At 37.1% G+C, this 18,492-nt stretch overlaps 1 protein-coding gene across 1 annotated transcript; it reads right to left on the reverse strand.

Annotated features, from left to right (window-relative positions):
- Positions 1-1,429: 1,429 nt before the first annotated feature.
- Positions 1,430-15,513, reverse strand: LOC121399040 (tumor necrosis factor receptor superfamily member 17-like). Its single transcript, XM_041578830.1, has 5 exons — positions 15,401-15,513; positions 12,008-12,080; positions 10,638-10,812; positions 7,202-7,357; positions 1,430-2,561 (listed from the first exon to the last, which is right to left on the reverse strand). The coding sequence occupies exons 2-5, from the start codon at positions 12,044-12,046 to the stop codon at positions 2,221-2,223; spliced, it is 711 nt and encodes a 236-aa protein (XP_041434764.1). The 5' UTR covers positions 12,047-12,080; positions 15,401-15,513; the 3' UTR covers positions 1,430-2,220.
- Between the last annotated feature and the right edge of the window lie 2,979 nt (positions 15,514-18,492).

Genomic DNA, 18,492 nt, shown 5'->3' on the forward strand with positions numbered 1-18,492 from the left:
AGAGTAGATAGGGATTGCTTCAAAAAAAGTTCAAATTTTTTCTAAGTCCCAAAAAACGCTGGCGTTTTTTCTATATTATGGGTGATAGGCTGAAAAAGATCGAATTTTTTTTTGGGGCTCCCCTCCTTCCCCCCTACATTTCCTAACTCATGGCAATTTAACTATACAGTGGGCACATGTGTAGGGCAAAAAAAAAATTTATTTTATGTTTTGAAGGTTTCCCAGGCATTTGTAGTGATTGTATGTATTCCTCCATTGAAATTTGAATTTGGCGCCGTATGCAAATTAACCATCGCTAGCGTAGCTTCGCTTCGCGAATCAACGCTAGCGCAACTTCGCAACCTTATGCTACCCCTGAGCGCAACTTCGGATTTTAGTGAATTTGTGGAGCGCTGACGAAACTACGCCTGGCGAAGTGCGGCGAAGTTACGCCTGGCGCAACTACGAATCTTAGTGAATTTGCCCCTCTGAGTTACGCCACGACTTTGGTGGTGTAAAAAGTTTTCGAAAAACAGTTTTCGAAAGTTGCGAATTGAATTACTGTCAGCTCTATTTTCACGCACAATTACCTCGCACAGTTCCTGCACTCACACAAACACCCAACTCATCTGTGAGTCATTTGCGAATATTTTTGCGGAGCGGAAATAGGAACGGAAAGACAGACACAGCAGTGCAATATTTTAGCATTGGATACAAATGTTGTACTTATTCACACCATTCATTAAATGTATTTGCATCCAAACACACTTCTTGCACTCAGTGTCGGGTTGCTGGACAACAGGAAAAACTTGGTGGACCCCGGGAACAGAGACCCACTGTTGCTGCTGCCCCCGACCTCCCTCCCTGGCCCTGGTCGTGGACGAGAGCAGGAAAAAGATACGCTCAGGGCCCGGGGGACGGTGGGGGTTGCAGCTGGGGTGGGGGGTCTGACACCTTTTTGCAACTGGGGCGACCCTGCTTGCACTTATAGTTGTACTAAGCACCATTGCATCTGTCTTACCTTTTCTGCTGAATCACTCTAATGCCACTTTCAGTTTGCATGTCACAGGTGATACTATACCCACTCTGCAAATGATATCCAATACATTCACCCAATTTGCAAACAAGAGCAAGTGCATTTGTTTTGACGGGTGCAATGGCGGCAGGAACAACTCCCTGTGCAGCTGCAGTTATGCTGGAAATTCTGGGGGAAATACATTGTGGGCAAAAAACACAATAACATTTAGTTCAAAGATTGCATTTTGCACAATACACTGCATTTGTAAATGTTTATTACAAGAAACGACTGTATATATTAGACTTTATTTATGGCATCTCTTTGCACAGACAATGAACAAAATGTAAAAGGTTTCCTGAGAGAGTCCAGAAAAATGCCATCTAAATGACTAAACAAATTTATAAAAATATACTGTGAAAGTTAGAGCTACAAGGGTAAATGTGTTTACATTGGAGAAGATGAACATAAAGCCATACAAACATTTCTCAGGAGCGTATTCACTAATTGATGTTCCCTGAGAACAAAATCAGAAAAAATAGGTTTTACTGTATATTCAGCAGTATTAACAGTGTTGTAGTAAAATATAGAATGTGCGTCCTGTAAAGGGCATACTAACTAAGGATTTCAAGAAGGGGTGAAATAGCTTTTTTACAGACTGCAAGTTACTGGTATTAACAGAGATTGACAGCAGAAAAGCATTAAGACTGTTCATGTTGCCTTCCGAAGAAATTACATTCAAAAGTACAAAATACAGTAGGTTTGCTCTTAAGTATTCACAATTCCAAAATTTGGATCTGCTTCTCCCAGGTCAGATATTAGATTGCTAAAACAGCTAGTCAGTTGTCTCTTTATTTGCTGACCTGTTAAAGTTCCCGACACCTTTAGTTGAGCAAGTCTGCACTGTTCCCTAGTGAAATGTATTGATGAAGATAGCGAGCTGAAATCAAGCTTGTATAATAATCACCCCAAACTACCAAGGTCATCTAAGTATGGAAATAAGTGGGTGATAATCATCTTGAATCTTACTTATGGTGTGCAAAACCAGATGGCTCAAAAAATATGATGATGTTTTTCTAAAATATCTAAAATGCACTTTTCTGTAGATTCTGTTAGCGGTTAGGTAAATGCTAACATTTACCTATGTTGTAAATGTACAGGCAAGAACAATCTCATCTGAGCTAAATCTCATCTATTTCTACAGTATGAGCTTCCCCTTTAGCACCTTATAGACTAAACATACACTGTTGACCATTTTCTCCATCCACAATAGGAAAGTGTGTTTGTTCCATTTCCACAAAAGCATCGCCCCTCACACCTGCCTCCGTGGCAAAACAAGCAGATGTTTTTGTGGTTACAAGAATAGCAGCTCCTTCCTCTATAGCCGGCAAAGGAAAGACATAGTCAGATAAAGCCCTGTCACAAATATCACACACTTGGCCTTCCACTTCTTCATTGTACCACTTAGGCAATGAGAGTTCGTTGTTTGACTTGGCTTCCTGGATCGCATCTTTTATCCTGAATTCAGTATCATTATTATTGTTGCCTTTTTCCTCTGTGATGGAATCTGCAGATTCAATTTAGATGATCCATTAAGGTGTGGCAGGCAGCAAAGTATAGTTTTTGGTTGAGAGCAACAATTATGTCTAAGATATTCTTATTTTAAATATTATTGTTGTGCAAAGCCTAGCAAGCATGCACATATTCTTCAACATTTAGATATGCTGAAATACAGACAATAGAAAGAAAAAACTATCCCTAAATATTTTGCAAACATATAGAAACATAAAGAGAACCTAAGCTGTATGTATAAATAGTTTTTTCCCTTTAAATTAGGGATGCACCGAATCCACTATTCCCACCCCTCATTTGCATATGCAAATTAGGGTTCGGATTCGGTTCGGCTGGGTAGAAGGATTCGGCAGAATCCGAATCCTGCTGCAAAAGCCTGAATCCCGAACCAAATCCTGAATTCGGTGCATCCCTACTTTAAATCATGTAATCTGGGGAATTAACTTCCCAAATCTTCTGATGTAGTATTACTTCCCCTTGTGGCTGTATACATCTGCACAGAATGTGTTATTCTGAAATAATAAATGGTCATAGCTTCAGAACTATGCTTGCAGTAAGCCTTTGAATTCAGTCTCTGTAGACTCATGCACCTTTGTACACTGTGCATTTAGTACAGACTGGCATATTAAAATATAACATGATTATCAATCAGGGTTTGTTACAGGGAAACAGTTACTATAACATTAGGAAATTGTTTAATACACTCTGGCTGGCTCCCCAATCAAACACCTCTATGTTGCTTTTACTTGATCACGAAAAGTTGTTTTATTCAGTGGACTGGGAGTACATATTTTATATTATTAAACTTATGGATGTTCCGTCTGACTTATAAATGTGCTATATATCTCTATAATACACTTAGGGGCAGATTTATCAAGGGTCAAATTTCGAAGGTTAATAAACCCTCGAATTCGACCCTCGAAGTAAAATCCTTCGAATATCGAATTCGAAGGATTTTAGCGCAAATACTTTGATGGAACGATCAAATAAAAATCGCTTGATCGAACGATAAAATCTTTCGAATCAAACAAAGGATTTTAATCGATCGATCGAACAATTTTTATTCGATCATAAAAAACTAAGAAAAGTGCTGGGGAAGGTCCCCATAGGCTAACATTGAACCTCAGTAGGTTTAAACTGCCGAAGTATATAGTCGAAGTATTTTATAAAAAGAGACATGGTCGAATAGTCGAACGATTTTTACTTAGAATCATTTGAATTGAAGTCGAAGGTCGTAGTAGCCTATTCGATGGTCGAAGTACCCAAAAAAATACTTCAAAATTCGAAGTTTTTTTAATTCGAATCCTTCACTCAAGCTTAGTAAATGTGCCCCTAAGTGCGCAAATTAGGACCTTAGGTCTTCTCTTATAACCTCTATGTATCCATAGAGGCAAACTACAGGTCTGCCCATTATCCCAGACTCTCTTCCTATTAGCCATAGAACCATTGGCTTTATAAATGCCATAAATTCCTGATGTCACTGGCATTCATATGGGGCCCTCCTGCTATAAATGTACACTATTTGCTGACAATTTAATTCTATCTCTCAAACCCCATGATAAGCCTTCCTAACCTTTACAATATTTTATAGAAATTTGCAGACATTTCAGGACTGGAAGTTAAATCTTTATTCTACAACTCACACTCATTGTATGTACTTTCATAAAGGTATTTCTAGAATCTCCCTGGGGGAAGATGTAATCATTTGAATGGAACTATTGCCAGTAATATGACATTTAGCTTAGTTTGGGGGAATACATTCAACAACAAAAAAATGGTAACTCGATTGTAGTCATAGAGGGTAATGCAGTTCATTTTCATCAAATGTACAAAAAAGATTTTTAACGTTTTTAAAAGTATATTGGCATTTTCTTTTAAAAAATGTTTGCCATTTCCTACTTTTGTAAAGCGTTGCATTTAGGTACTGCTCAACTGAAACTAAAGTATGAGGAATTTTTTTCTTTATTTACTCCTGTCCAGCACCCTGCTTGAACTTCTGCATGCAAGGACTATTCAATGCCCCATTTGTTAATCCAGTGGGGCCCAAACCACTAAAAGCCTGAAAAGCACACAACGGCTTAGATATAACTAAGGACAAAGTACTCAAAGTGCATACTGAATGATAAAGAAAGTTAGGGTGTGCTAGTATATACCCATGTGCTGCATGCTATATATGGGCACATGGTGACCCCCCCTAGCATGCCCCTAAATTACATGTCATTCAGTATGTGCTTTTTAACTTGTACAGGTATGGAATCAGTTATCAGAAACCCATTATCCAGAAAGCTCTGTATTACGGGAAGGCCATCTCTCATAGGGGCAAATTCACTAACCTCCGTAAATTCGCCAGCGACGGCTTCACTCACATCGCAACACTTCGCCAGGCGTAGATTTGCCAGGACAACGCTAATTCACTAAAATCCGAAGTTGTGTCCATGGCGCCAAACTCTGACGAAGTTGCGCATGCCCTACTGCGCCAAGCGAAGCAAAGTTGCGCTAGTTGAATGGACTTATATGTTGCAGCAAATACACTACACAAGCCCAGGGAAACTTTAATAAAATTAAATTGAGTTGTTATAATGCCCTACACATGTGCCCAGTGTATAGTTTATGTGCCATATGGTAGGAAATGTATGGGGGAGCCCGGGTACCCAAAAAAATTTTTACGGACTTTTGCAGCCTATCACCCTGAAAAGACGCCAGCATTTTTTGGGACTTTTTTCAACTAAAAATTTAAGAAGCCATATACATTCCATTACACTTCGCCTGGTCTGACCTGGCGAAGGCAAGTCTGGCGGAACAGGTAACTTCAGTAAAATGCGCATCTTAGTGAATTTGCAAATTAATGCTTTTTCGCCAGAGTGAAACTTCACCTGGTGTAAGAGTGCGAAGCAGCTCTAGAGTCGCTAGCGAAGTTATGCCAGCGCCCATTAGTAAATTGGCGAAGTACCAAAATGACGTCACGCTGGCGAATTTTCGCTAACACTAGTCACTTTTCCCTTTAGTAAATTTGCCCCATAGACTCTAGTTTATCCAAATAATTCTAATTTTTAAAATGTATTTCCTTTTTCTCTGTAACGATAAAGCAGAAGCTTTTACTGGAACCAAACTAATATATAATTCTTACATTGGAGGCAAAACAATATTATTGAATTCAGTTAATGTTTAAATGATTACTGAGTGGATTTAAGGTATGCAAATCCAAAGCACGGAAAGATCCGTTATCCAGAAAAACCCCGGGTCTGAGCATTCTGGATAACATGTCCCAAACCTGTAATTCATCACTCAGGCAGTGATGAACCCAATGTGTAAAAACACCACTTAAATATTTACTATTCACGTACCCCATTCATCTGTCACTAAACTATACCGTAGTCACACAACAATACTGACTACTGAGTCATCTACAGACTCCAGGTCATAAGACCGCTACAGTTTATATACCCCATGAGGATGTTAGAGATCAAAATTCTAACTGGTCGCCCCAAGTTCAAATGGAAGGGTTCTCAGATAGTCTGCAGCAAGTTCATATTTGTAACACATAGTATAGTTAATATGCTTTCTCTACACGTGTAAGTGTCACTTTAATGCTCTGCAGTTTATTATTCAGTACTACAACACTGCTTGGAAGCCACTAAACGAAACCAGCACTTGTGTAAGTGAAACAGAAGCTGAGAACAGGTGTGCAGAAAATACATGAATTGGGCTAGGGAGGCCTAAACAGTTTCAGATTTGAGATAAAATTAAATCATATTGTCTCATCTATCCCGAATAATTAGTAAGACATTGCTTAAAGGGCACCTATCACCAAAATAATTATTTGTAAATGTCCTTTACCTGAAAAAAAGTGAAATGAATCTGGATATGCTGTTAGGGGATCTTTTAGGTACACATACCGGTATCTATTTATTTTAGGCTTGTTTCATGATGCTTAAATGTAATTTGAAAAAAATGTAGGTCTTAGCATTTTTAATAAGGACATATCACTGCCAGTGCATACCAAATGGCCTCCTAAAATTCTATTATAAAGAAGGTCCAATCTTCCAGAACAAGGGGAATAACATCAACATTTTTCAGCCAGCTGGTGCATCTATGGCCACTTAAAGACAGTTAACATATGTATAATTCTCCTTTATAGTCCTTATTTTTTAATAAAAATATTTTTAAGCCAGAATAACACCTGAACCCATCTACATGAAACTACATAGAGTACCATGACATTAAATAGGTACTCTGTATAGCTTCATGTAGATGGGTTCAGGTGTTATTCTGGCTTAAAAATATTTTTATTAAAAAATAAGGACTATAAAGGAGAATTATACATATGTTAACTGCCTTTAAGTGGCCATAGATGCACTTTGGGCACCAAAAACTTTTTCCCAAAAAGCTTTAATTTTTCAGATTTTTGCCCGATAACACCAAAATAGTCGGATTTTCGGGTTAATTCCTGCGCAGATCACAGAAATAGGATAGGGACCTCTCCCATTGACTTATATACAACCACGGCAGATCTGAGATGGCAGATTTTCAGATTCTGACTTTTTGCAGCCTCAGGTTATAATAAATAGCAGGTTATTGTGACCCTATATAACCTATACATCGAATATGATAAAATTCCACTTCTTTAATATTTACCTGGATGAGCTATTGCGTTTCTTGATTTTTTCATCTGCTTTGTAAGCACAATGGTTATCAAGGCTATAGCTGGTATCAAAGCTAGTAAAAAAATGATCAAAATCCAAAGTATCCAGTGTGAATCCTTTGCATTTACAGTCACGGTTGTGATGGTATCTATTAATAGAGAAGTCAACATTTTTTAAAGGTTATTAATAAATTACCCAACAGTTTTAATATAACACTTTCACCTAATTCATTTTTGTTGCTCTCTTCTAGAGCATGTTTAATTAGCAATAAATGTTTGTCTTGTCTAAGATTCCTTTAACATTTTTATTTTGATGCTCTTATTTGAAGCAATAAGAAAAGCAATCTCATACAAAAAGCACTTGTACATAAATTACTTGTACACTTATTCAATAGCAACTAAAATGATTAAAGCAGCATTGGGACAAACTTTATTACTTAAAGGGAAATGTTAACCCAAAAATGCTGCTTTGCCTAACTAAAGAAAACATAGTTCTAAGCAATTTTGCTATATACTTTCTAAATTTTCTTTTTTTAAGTTATGTGTATATGTATTGCAATTGAAAGCAGTGTTTGTTCCTTTCTATTCTCTGCACTGTTGACTCAGACTGTTGAAACCATGTAAGACAAAGCAGCTGATTATCAGATCTGGAGAACTAAGGTCAAGGTTAGACGTGGCGTTTTTACGTTACGTTTTTAAAAAAGCTCAGTCGAGCGTAAATACTGAAACCACACGCGACCTTCAACATGTGTTTTTCAGCATGTAGGTTTCTTTTCCCAACATGCATTTCTCATTGTTCTCGTTCCCCTTAATTCCGCTGGCTGGAAATAGAAAATGGAGCAGGAATGATTGTCAATATGCAGCATAATTACTCCACCAGCCTAATACGCCGTAAAAACGTATATGCGCTATTTATCTTGCGAGAATTTGGATGCCATATTTAAAATATGTTGCGTATTTACGTAAAGTGTGGTTTCAAACTTGCAGATCCCATAGAGTCTATTGATTTGGTAGTTTTTTGACGTATTGGCGTTTCTGCTGAAAAATGCCTCTACTGGAGTCCAGTGGCGGATTTCGGCATGCAAGCGCCCTGTGCGAATTGCCATAGCGCATTTTCCATTCGTTTCAGTTTTAGTGCAATTTATGCGTATTTACTTTTTTAAAAACGCCACGTCTGGCCTTGCCCTAAGACTTGCAACATTGTTTAAACGTAACAACCAGGGGTTACATAAATGCTGCTTTCAATAGCAACTGTTTTTCAAATAATTTAAAAAGCACTGAACATTTGTAATAAATGTATATTGGAAAGTTGCTTCGAATTATATTTTCTTTAATGTTGTTGTTGACTTGCACTTTAAAACTGATTACTAACAATACCAGTTAATAATTAATACTGTAGTGGATGTACTTGCTTTGCTTGCCCTTACAAGCTCACATACATAATCTCACATACCCCACTAAACTTTGCAGTGCTAATGTTCACTCTTATTGCAAATATATTATAAAATATTAGTATTTAGTAGAGTTAAGTCTAAAGCAACTGGACTTTCTCAGTTTTCTTAAAATGTTTTTACCATTAATCTGAGTAGCTCCATGAGTTCAAACTCAGAAATTCGAGTTGCTTTAGACTTATCTCTGCTATAAACTGTATATCATGACCTGGAAGAATCAAAATCTTCAAAGACATTACACAATATTGAATTTAACTTGGGGATTGGGGGTTGTTCACCTTTGAGTTAACTTTTACTATGATATAGAGAGTAATATTCTGAGACAATTTGCAATTGGTTTTCATTTTTTAATACTTGTGGTTTTTGAGGTATTTAGCTTTTTATTCAGCGGCTCTCCAGTCTGTAATTTCAGCAATCCAAATTACTCTAGCAACCATGTATGGATTTGAATAAGAGACTGGAATATGATTACTAGGAAGGTAAGTAATAAAGGTAGCAATAACAATACATTTGCAGCCTTACAGAGCATTTGTTTTTTAGATGGGGTCAGTGACCCCCATTTGAAATCTGGAAAGAGCAAGAAGAAAAAGGCAAATCATTTAAAAAAAATAAATAAATACCAATTGAAAATTTACTTAGGGGCACATTTACAAAGCTCGAGTGAAGGATTCGAATTAAAAAAACTTCGAATTTCGAAGTGTTTTTTTGGCTACTTCGACCATCAAATGGGCTACTTCGACCTTCGACTACTACTTCGACTTCGAATCGAACGATTCGAACTAAAAATCGTTCGACTATTCGACCATTCGATAATCGAAGTACTGTCTCTTTAAGAAAAACTTCGACCCCCTAGTTCGGCAGCTAAAAGCTACCGAACTCAATGTTAGCCTATGGGGAAGGTCCCCATAGGCTTGCCTGCGTTTTTTTGATCGAAGGATATTCCTTCGATCGCTGGATTAAAATCCTTCGAATCGTTCGATTCGAAGGATTTAATCGTTCGATCAAACGAATAATCCTTCGATCGTTCGATCGCAGGATTTGCGCTAAATCGTTCGACTTCGATATTCGAAGTCGAACGATTTTAGTTCCTGGTCGAATATCGAGGGTTAATTAACCCTCGATATTCGACCCTTAGTAAATCTGCCCTTAGAATTGGCCATTCTATAACTTACCAACTTACCAAGGTGAACCCCCTGCTTTAGGCTGAGAGGCAATATAATTATATGGATAACGTTTGCCTAACAATAATGAGCTCATCCTACTTAGGGGCAGATTTAAACTTAATCGCTTGTATTTGCGGCCTCTGACTGCAGAAAAAAAGAATAATTTTCTGAACTTGTTCAGTTTTGTTGCAATCCATTGCTCTGCCTTGCTGGGCAATGAATTTCAGCAAGTGTTTGTTTTTTTTACAAGCAGGTTTTTGACAAAAATTCAAAGCTTGCCATGTTTGAGGTGACAAGCTCTTTATTTGCTTCCAAAATCTGCTCAGATGGAAAACAAAGACTTGGGGAAAGAACAGTCACAGGCAAGTGTATTTGTGTGACACATTCAGTTAGGTGGTCATATTTCCCTCTGCATGAAACTCTTTGTAGAACGTTATTGAGCTTTGTCCTAATTAATTCATTTATCTTATGTCAGTTATAAGAGGTAGATATTAACACTGTCATACTGTGTAAAGGGATAGGAGACTGTTTGTCAAATATATTATGCCCACCACCAACATAATCTATTCCTTGCAATGTATCTAAAGCCATGCTTGTGGCAGGGAATAGGGATACAAATAACTAAGTTTAATATCAACATTACCTTGATGCTTGAAATGCTTATATTTCTCAATGGTTCTTTCTAAAATCTAGATATAAAGCACATAGACTTTCTATGTAGCTGGTTCTCATTGTCCATGAATTTCTTTTTATTTAGCTAAATTATCTCATTTTAAGAATGTAGCACCCTTTCGATAGAAAATATTGTTACTTACTGTCTGTGCAGTAGCTGCGGCACGGAATCGGCGGCGTTTTTGTACATCGGAGAAGACAGGACTGACAAGACTGTAGCAAAGAGTCATAATACTCATTTGTTAAGCAACGGCTTGCCATTAGGAACAACACTCTCAATTCAGAAACGGTATCAACGTTCCGGGTGCCCTTTAGTCCCTATGATGCAAATAATGCAGATGATGGGAAAGGGTGCCTTTGCTTTCAGTGATGGTAGTGTTTCCTACCAGTTCTCACAGCCAGTGGGGTTTCACCAGAAGAAGATCTATTTGAATAATGACTTAAAGAATACACAAGGGACACATACTCTGAGGTGACTTGAAAAAAATAGTTGTACATTTGTACAGATGATAACCCACTGGAGGGAGACCTTGATATATATCCCAAGTCTGCTATCAGAGGCAAATAAAAGTGGTGTGTGGTGAACTAAGGCCAAGGTGATAAAGAAAGCAAAATGTTATGGGATCCATTATCTGGAAACCCATTATCCAGAAAGCTCCAAATTACAGAAAGGGCTTCTCCCATAGACCCCATTATAATAAAATAATCCCATTTTTTGAAAATGATTTCCTTTTTCTCTGTAATAATAAAACAGTAGCTTGTACTTGATCCAAACTAAGATATAATTAATCCTTATTGGAAGCAAAACCAGCCTATTGGGTTTATTTAATGCTTAGATGATGTTCTAGTATACTTAGGTATTAAGATCTAAATTACAGAAAAATACATTATCTGGAAAGCCCCAGGTCCCGAGTATTCTGGATAACAGGTCCCATACCTGTACTACCACTTATGGGTTCTTTAGATGGAATATTAACATTTAATAGTGAGTTAATACAATATAAATTCACTTAACTGTAGTGGATATTTAATACATTTGTTTTAAGAATAGTCTTCATTGTTTTTTCTTACTTTACTTCAATATTTTGTTTGTAAGATTCATGGCCTGGCACTTAAAGGGGACCAGTCACAGTAAGTAACTATTTGAACACTGTAATAAAGGAAAACTTGGCATCATCCCAAAATCTTTTGTATGCTTTAGAATGGGAGACGTGAGACCCATGCATAGGTTACACCATTATAGACAGTGAGCAGAGTGGGAATATGAGGAGAACAGTGACATCTAGGAAGTGCAGAATGGAAAGTCAAAGGCAATATATGATTAAGATTATCATAACAGGTATGGATGTTATAATAAAAAACTTATTTGGGTTTCATGTTTGTTCTTAAAAAGGATTTTTATTAAGCAGATTTAAATGCCTTGGAGACAGGTCCCTTTTAAAGTATAAGGTAAGGTATAATGACTGCGGGGTGCCAATTGTTGATAAATGCTTACCTGAGACTTATCACTTACCTTTTGTGATAAATTGTTTTTTGCTTCTAAGTCTGGCATTTTTACATACTGTACATGTGCACCCAGCCAAGGGCTAAAGAGAAGAAGAAAGAAATGGATAAGATGGCAACAAATGAAGTACCCTGGTCAGCAGTTTTTAGTGAAAAGGATAACCTATACAGTGTCTCAGGTAACTGATTATAAAACGGGTTGTTCAACTTTAAATTAACTTTGTTTTGCTAAAAAGAATGCTATTCTGTGACAATTTGCTATTGTTCATTTTTTTGTGCAGCAGCTCTCCAGTTTGGAACTTTCAACAGTTATCTTATTGCTGGGGTCCAATTTATCCTAGCAAGCAGGTAGTCGTTTAAAAAAGAGACAGGAATATGAATAGATAAGGGCCTAAATAGAAAGATAGATAATAACATGTATCAATAAATTTGTACTGACACAGATTAATACATTTTTTAGCTGCTAGGGTCAATAACTGCCATGTGAAAGCTGGAAAGTGTCAGAAGAGGAAGGCAGATAATTTAAAAAACTGTAAAAAAATAATAATTAAGACTAATTGAAAAAATTGCACATAATAGGTCATTCTATAACATACTAAGGGGCACGTTTACCTAGGGTCGAATATCGAGGGTTAATTAACCCTTTAGGTGGCGAACTAGGGGGTCGAAGAAATTTTTAAAGAGACAGTACTTCTGGAATGGTCGAATAGTCGAACGATTTTTAGTTCTAATGGTTCGATTCGAAGTCGAAGGTCGTAGTCGAAGGTGGAAGTAGCCTATTCGATGGTCGAAGTAGCCATATTCGACCATTCGTAATTCAAACTAATTTTCCTCTATTCCTTCACTCGAACTAAGTAAATGGGCCCCTAAAAGTTGACCTGAAGGTGATCCTTCTTTTTCTTTAATGGCAATTATTTGTATTAACTTCTTCCAGATCATACATATTGACAGTCATAAAGGTTAAAGAGTAAACAATATAGTATCTTTTCTATGAGTTTAACATATAGCAAATTGTTGACTATGCATTCTTTCCGCATTTCCTTAAGATTGAGCAAGTGCTTTATTAATATAATGCCAATACTGGAACAGGCACATATGATAATGAAAGAAAAAAGGTGAAAGAATTAAGAATAAGTACTTTTTCATTGTGTCGGTATTGCGTGAGCATTTTGATTAACACCTACGAATTACTCAATTGTGTAAAAGAGTAAATGAATTGATGAAACAGAATCCCTCTTATATCTTCTGTAAAACTACAGATAAAGCCACTAAGTCAAACCCATAGTGGGGTTAAATCTCTTAACACATTTAGATTAGATTGTGCTAGGAAGCATAATGAGGTTGTTTGCAAAATTAGTCTTCTGAAAAATGCTGCTATATAATTATTATAATTATTCCTTGCTCACATTAATCCCAAGATTAATACTGTGTGATGTTTGTTTTATAATTTGTTGGTTTTATTTGAGGAGGATGCTTTTTTTTCTGGATATTTTGTTATTCACTCCTCTGTGAAGTTAAAGGGGCCCCATTTACTTAGCTCGAGTGAAGGAATAGAGGAAAAAAACTTAGAATTTCGAATGGTTTTTTTAGCTACTTCACCATCGAATGGGCTACTTCGACCTTCGACTTCGAATCGAACGTTTCGAACTAAAAATCGTTGGACTATGTGACCATTCGATAGTCGAAGTACTGTCTCTTTAAGAAAAAGACCCCCAAGTTCACCACATAAAAGCTATCGAAGGTCCCCATAGGCTTTGGTAGCTTTTTTTGGTCGAACAAAAATCGTTCGATCGAAGGATTAAAATCGTTTGATCGAACGAATAGCGCTAAATCCTTTGATATTCGAAGTCGAAGGATTTAACTTTAATAGTCGAATATTGAGGGTTAATTATAAAAATTACAATAGAGAAACATTTACAATATTTTATGGGGGAACTGAATTAGTTGCCATGCAGCAAAGCACAAGCTGCAATAACCACCTTACATAAAATGGAGTAAGGCAGAAGTACTTAAATTAAAGCTATAAAGATATAATTTCCTTTTATTGTTAAGTGCTTTTTTTGTTACTTTGCCTTGCATTTTGTCATTTTTAACAACAGAAAATGTTCTACATTAATCCTTACTGTGGATAATGGGAATGACCAGGGCCATTGCATTACTTAATTTCAAATTCTTGTCTGAAATCCTTTCCACCTGCATTTTAGGCACAACTTTTTACAGATGTTCATCCTTTTTTACTAAGGCCCTTCTGCTAATTACACGGTTACATACTTTAGGGGTTAGAATAAAGGCAACTGTCCAAGTTTAGTCCTTCACTGTATCTCCCAGCACTGCTGATCCTAATTCTGTTAAGACCTGAATGGATATTCGAGTGTTAACAGTGTGAAAACAAGTGTTTTCGATATAGAATCTGTGATTTAGTAAAAAGGACATAGTAAAAGGACTGGCACATAAATACCAGAAAATAAATCCTTCACAAAAGCAAAAAATGCTTTATCAGTTTAAGTAAATCATTTTTTCAAGCAGCTATGATATGACCAAGACCAATAGGCCAATATAATGTGTACAACATAAATAATACATAAATAATATGTACATGAGCTTAAAGAACAAAATGTTAAAAGTTCAGGTCTGAACAAGTCTTCAGATAATAGTGTTACAATCCTTTGGCAAATGTCCGAACATTTTACAGGGGATATAATTTACTGGTCATCTGTTTAATAGCAAACATCTTATTGGTTGCTACGGGTTAAAGGAGAACTAAAGCCTAACTAAAGAAGTAGGCTAAAAATGTTGTACATTATGTTTTGGGCATCTATACCAGCCCAAGGCAACCACAGGCATTTAGCAGGGAAGATCTGTGTCTCCAAAGATGCCCCAGTAGCTCCCCATCTTCTTTTCTGCTGATTCACTGCACATGCTCTGTGCTGCTGTCACTTACTGAGCTTAGGGACCCAATCACAATATAAAGTACACATAGAATAGAAATGTCACATTATAAAGCTGATTAGTAATTAATACAGATAATTACTACATTTCAACACAGAAACCAGTGCAACTAGCGTCTGAATTTAATAGTCAGTCCTGTAGCATCATCTTATATTACAGACCAACCTCATTTTCTGATGGATAATTTGCAACAACCCCTAAGCTTAGCTTCTCAACAGCTGCTCAGAGCCCACTGAGCATGGGAGTGTCACAGACACTTTCCAAGATGGTGACCCCCTGTGACAAGTTTGAAGTCCTGGATCATTGCTGCTATTGAGAAACTTTAGGCTGGTGTAATAAGTTCAGTATATAAAATATGCATTTGTAGCCATATTCATTTTTAGGGTTTAGTTCTCCTTTAATACACATCCAGCCTTTATAGATTACATATTTGGCTAATAAACTATGTATTTACCCAGTTTTTGATTTTACACTGAACTGTTCCTTTAATGAGTTTTTGCCTTTTACTTGGCTGGAGGACCTCACAAAAATATTTTTAGAATGATGTTGTAGTAGTAGTATCCACGATTTGCCCTTATTTATCAATTAAAAAACTTGAAAAAAAATTGTATCGGAAGAAACCGCGACTTTTTCGGATTATCACATGTAAAATGTGAATTTTTCGTATTTGATGCCCAAAAAACCATGAGAAATGTGCGTTTTCCCGGAAAAACCAGCATCAAACCCTGAAAACTCAAAACATTTTGTTAGGGTTAAAACATCTTCAAATGGTTAAAGGGACATCTGCCATTGACTTTTACATGAATTCGGCAGGTTTTAGATGGAGTATTTTCAGATTCAGACTTGGAACAGCTTTGGGGCATAATAAATTGTGAGAAAAATCATGACTTTTATTACCACAAGGTTTTCAGCGTTAAAATGGACGCCTTGATGAAATTGTGCCTTAATAAATAACACTCCCTAAATATGCTAATCAAAATGTTAAGCTCTAGCTAATAAAATAGAATAAGGCTTAAGCTTTATTTATCTGTTTAGCAGCAGTTGGTATTTACATATTGACATGAAAACCCTGCAAAATGGAATTACATAGATCACTGATCAGCAAGAAATTAGCTGATTTGATATCTTAAATATTGGACAAAAACAGCAGGTATATGCTGTTCCAAATCAATTACTTATTAGAAACATAAACATTACTGTGGTAAATTGCTTAGATATCAGTGGATTCAATGATTCTGCTGTGTTAGTACAGGCGAGGCAGACAGACAAATGTTGGTAAATGTATTATTACATGGCAGGTAAGATTGACCCTATCCACTTGCTCTCAGCTTAGGGGGAAAAAGAACAGGATAATGAATCATAAGACAAAAAATGCAAAACAGGAATTTACCAAAATGTCCGCTAAGCACAGTGGCATAACTAGGTCCCACAGAAAATGAATTTTAGGGCCCCCGACATATACAGGGGTTGTCCATGTTTACTAATAGATGTTAAAATTGCTCATTATTTGGGCTTCATAGGGCCCCCAATACCTCCTGGAGCCACAGGGTCTGCTTTCTCTGTAGTTACACCCCTGCATAATCAGAGGTTACTGCAATGACTTTTTTTCTAAGATGCAGGTAAAATCAATCTGAAAATCATGTGTAAATTTCTTGGAACACTAAAGAAAAAGTTAAAAACTTCATTATTCTAAAAATAACAAATATATACACAATAGGCTGCATCCATTTTTAATTTCTAAAATGAGGCATATGGTTAAGAACAGCACGGCCCATGTCTGATCAGACAATTGTGCCTAAATTTCATGGCAGAGAGACTCTATTGTCAAGAAGCTTTGCCATCACATCAACACAAAATACTGCTTAAAGTATATTTAATATTTCTATCAAATATAATGCATCACAGGCTTCTACTTCCGCCTGTCCAGACATAGGTTGCAAAAGTATTATATACAATATTTTATAAAACATATTTGGAATCTTGTACAGTATGTGGAAATGACTCTTTATGCTACTTGTTTATTACTCCAAGCAGTATATACCCTAGGTTACTTTTTCTATTCGATGTATGGGATAATGTTACACTGTATCACGATGCTTATTGTTTAAAGGGGTTGTTTACCTTCCAAATAGTGATGTGCACCCTGATCCGCACCCGACCCTAACCCGCCCTGCTACGAAATGCGCCCGCCCCCGCCCGCTTCCGGGGGTCCTTTTATAGACTCAGAATGAAGTCACAAAAGGGCGGGGCAAGCAGACGCGAGACTATAAAACCGGAACCCGGAAGTCGGATGCCGGCATTTGAAGGTGGCACCCGCCCTGCCACCCGCGAGGAGCACTGCGAGGTCGACCTCAAACCGCGGGTCCCACGGGTTATCGGGTCGGCCCGCACATCACTACTTCCAAACACTTTTTTCAGTTCAGTTGTTTTCAGATTGTTCACCAGAAATAAAGACTTTTTTCAATTGCTTTCCATCTTTTATTTTTTAGTCTTCCCAAAATTTTTGTTTAAAGTCCGAAGCAAAAAAGTCTGAATCCAAAATCCGCTATCTCAGACCTGCCAAGGTTGTGTATAAGTCAATGGCAGAGGTCCTTTTCCTATTTTGAAGTTACTGTGGTCTGCGCTGGAATTAGCCAGAAAATCTGACCTTTTTGGGCAAAAATCCGAATCAGAGCAATTCGGGAAAAAATAGAAACACAAATGAATGGAGGGCACACCAATCAAGTCAAGGTTTAACGGGTTAAGGAGATGCAATAATTAGTGCACAACCACTCCCATAAAGTGATCACAAACACTATTTTGTTAATATCTTGGACCTGCATACTCCACAATTAATAATAGTATTCACACAATAGTATTTGTAAAAAAAAAAAAAATGTATAATGCGGAATCAATACATAAAGAAACAGTTTTCTCTACAATTGAGTAAGTCAAACATATAACTTCAAGTTTACAATGCTTAGTAATTACATACCACCAATCTGCAACTCGAAAGTCAAGCCTACATGAAAACAGACACCATTGTCAGAGAATGTGAATCAGCCCGACGTTTCGGCATAAAAGCCTTTATCAAGGGGAACTCTGGTGTGTTACCATTTGCTAGCCGCATAAATACCCTTTTAAACCGAACAAAACCATTCACTCCAGTTTTGTGCGCTCAATTGACTTCCGGGTATGTGACGTCACATCCGCATGCGTCCCTTCTGCAGACCAAACGTCCAGCAGAGCGATGCATGCTTACCTTGCATAATGTCTCCCTGGCAACGCGCATACACAATCCTGCGTATCTACATCTGTTGCAGCCTAGTAACATTCCCGTGATAAACACTTACATTCAGTTTCGGACTGGCCCACCGGGATACCAGGAAAACTCCCGGTGGGCCCAGGTGTTAGTGGGCCCTCTTGTTTCTAAACATTTTACCTATTTCATGGTCATTCCCTATTTCTTTGTGGGTAAAAATGCTTAATAATGGGAGAATATTGTAAGTAAATATAAAATACTAGGAGAATAAAGAGGTTGAGTGAGTAGAGGAGGAATAATAGTTT

Source organism: Xenopus laevis, chromosome 9_10S, assembly GCF_017654675.1.
Source record: "Xenopus laevis strain J_2021 chromosome 9_10S, Xenopus_laevis_v10.1, whole genome shotgun sequence".
Taxonomy (NCBI): domain Eukaryota; kingdom Metazoa; phylum Chordata; class Amphibia; order Anura; family Pipidae; genus Xenopus; species Xenopus laevis.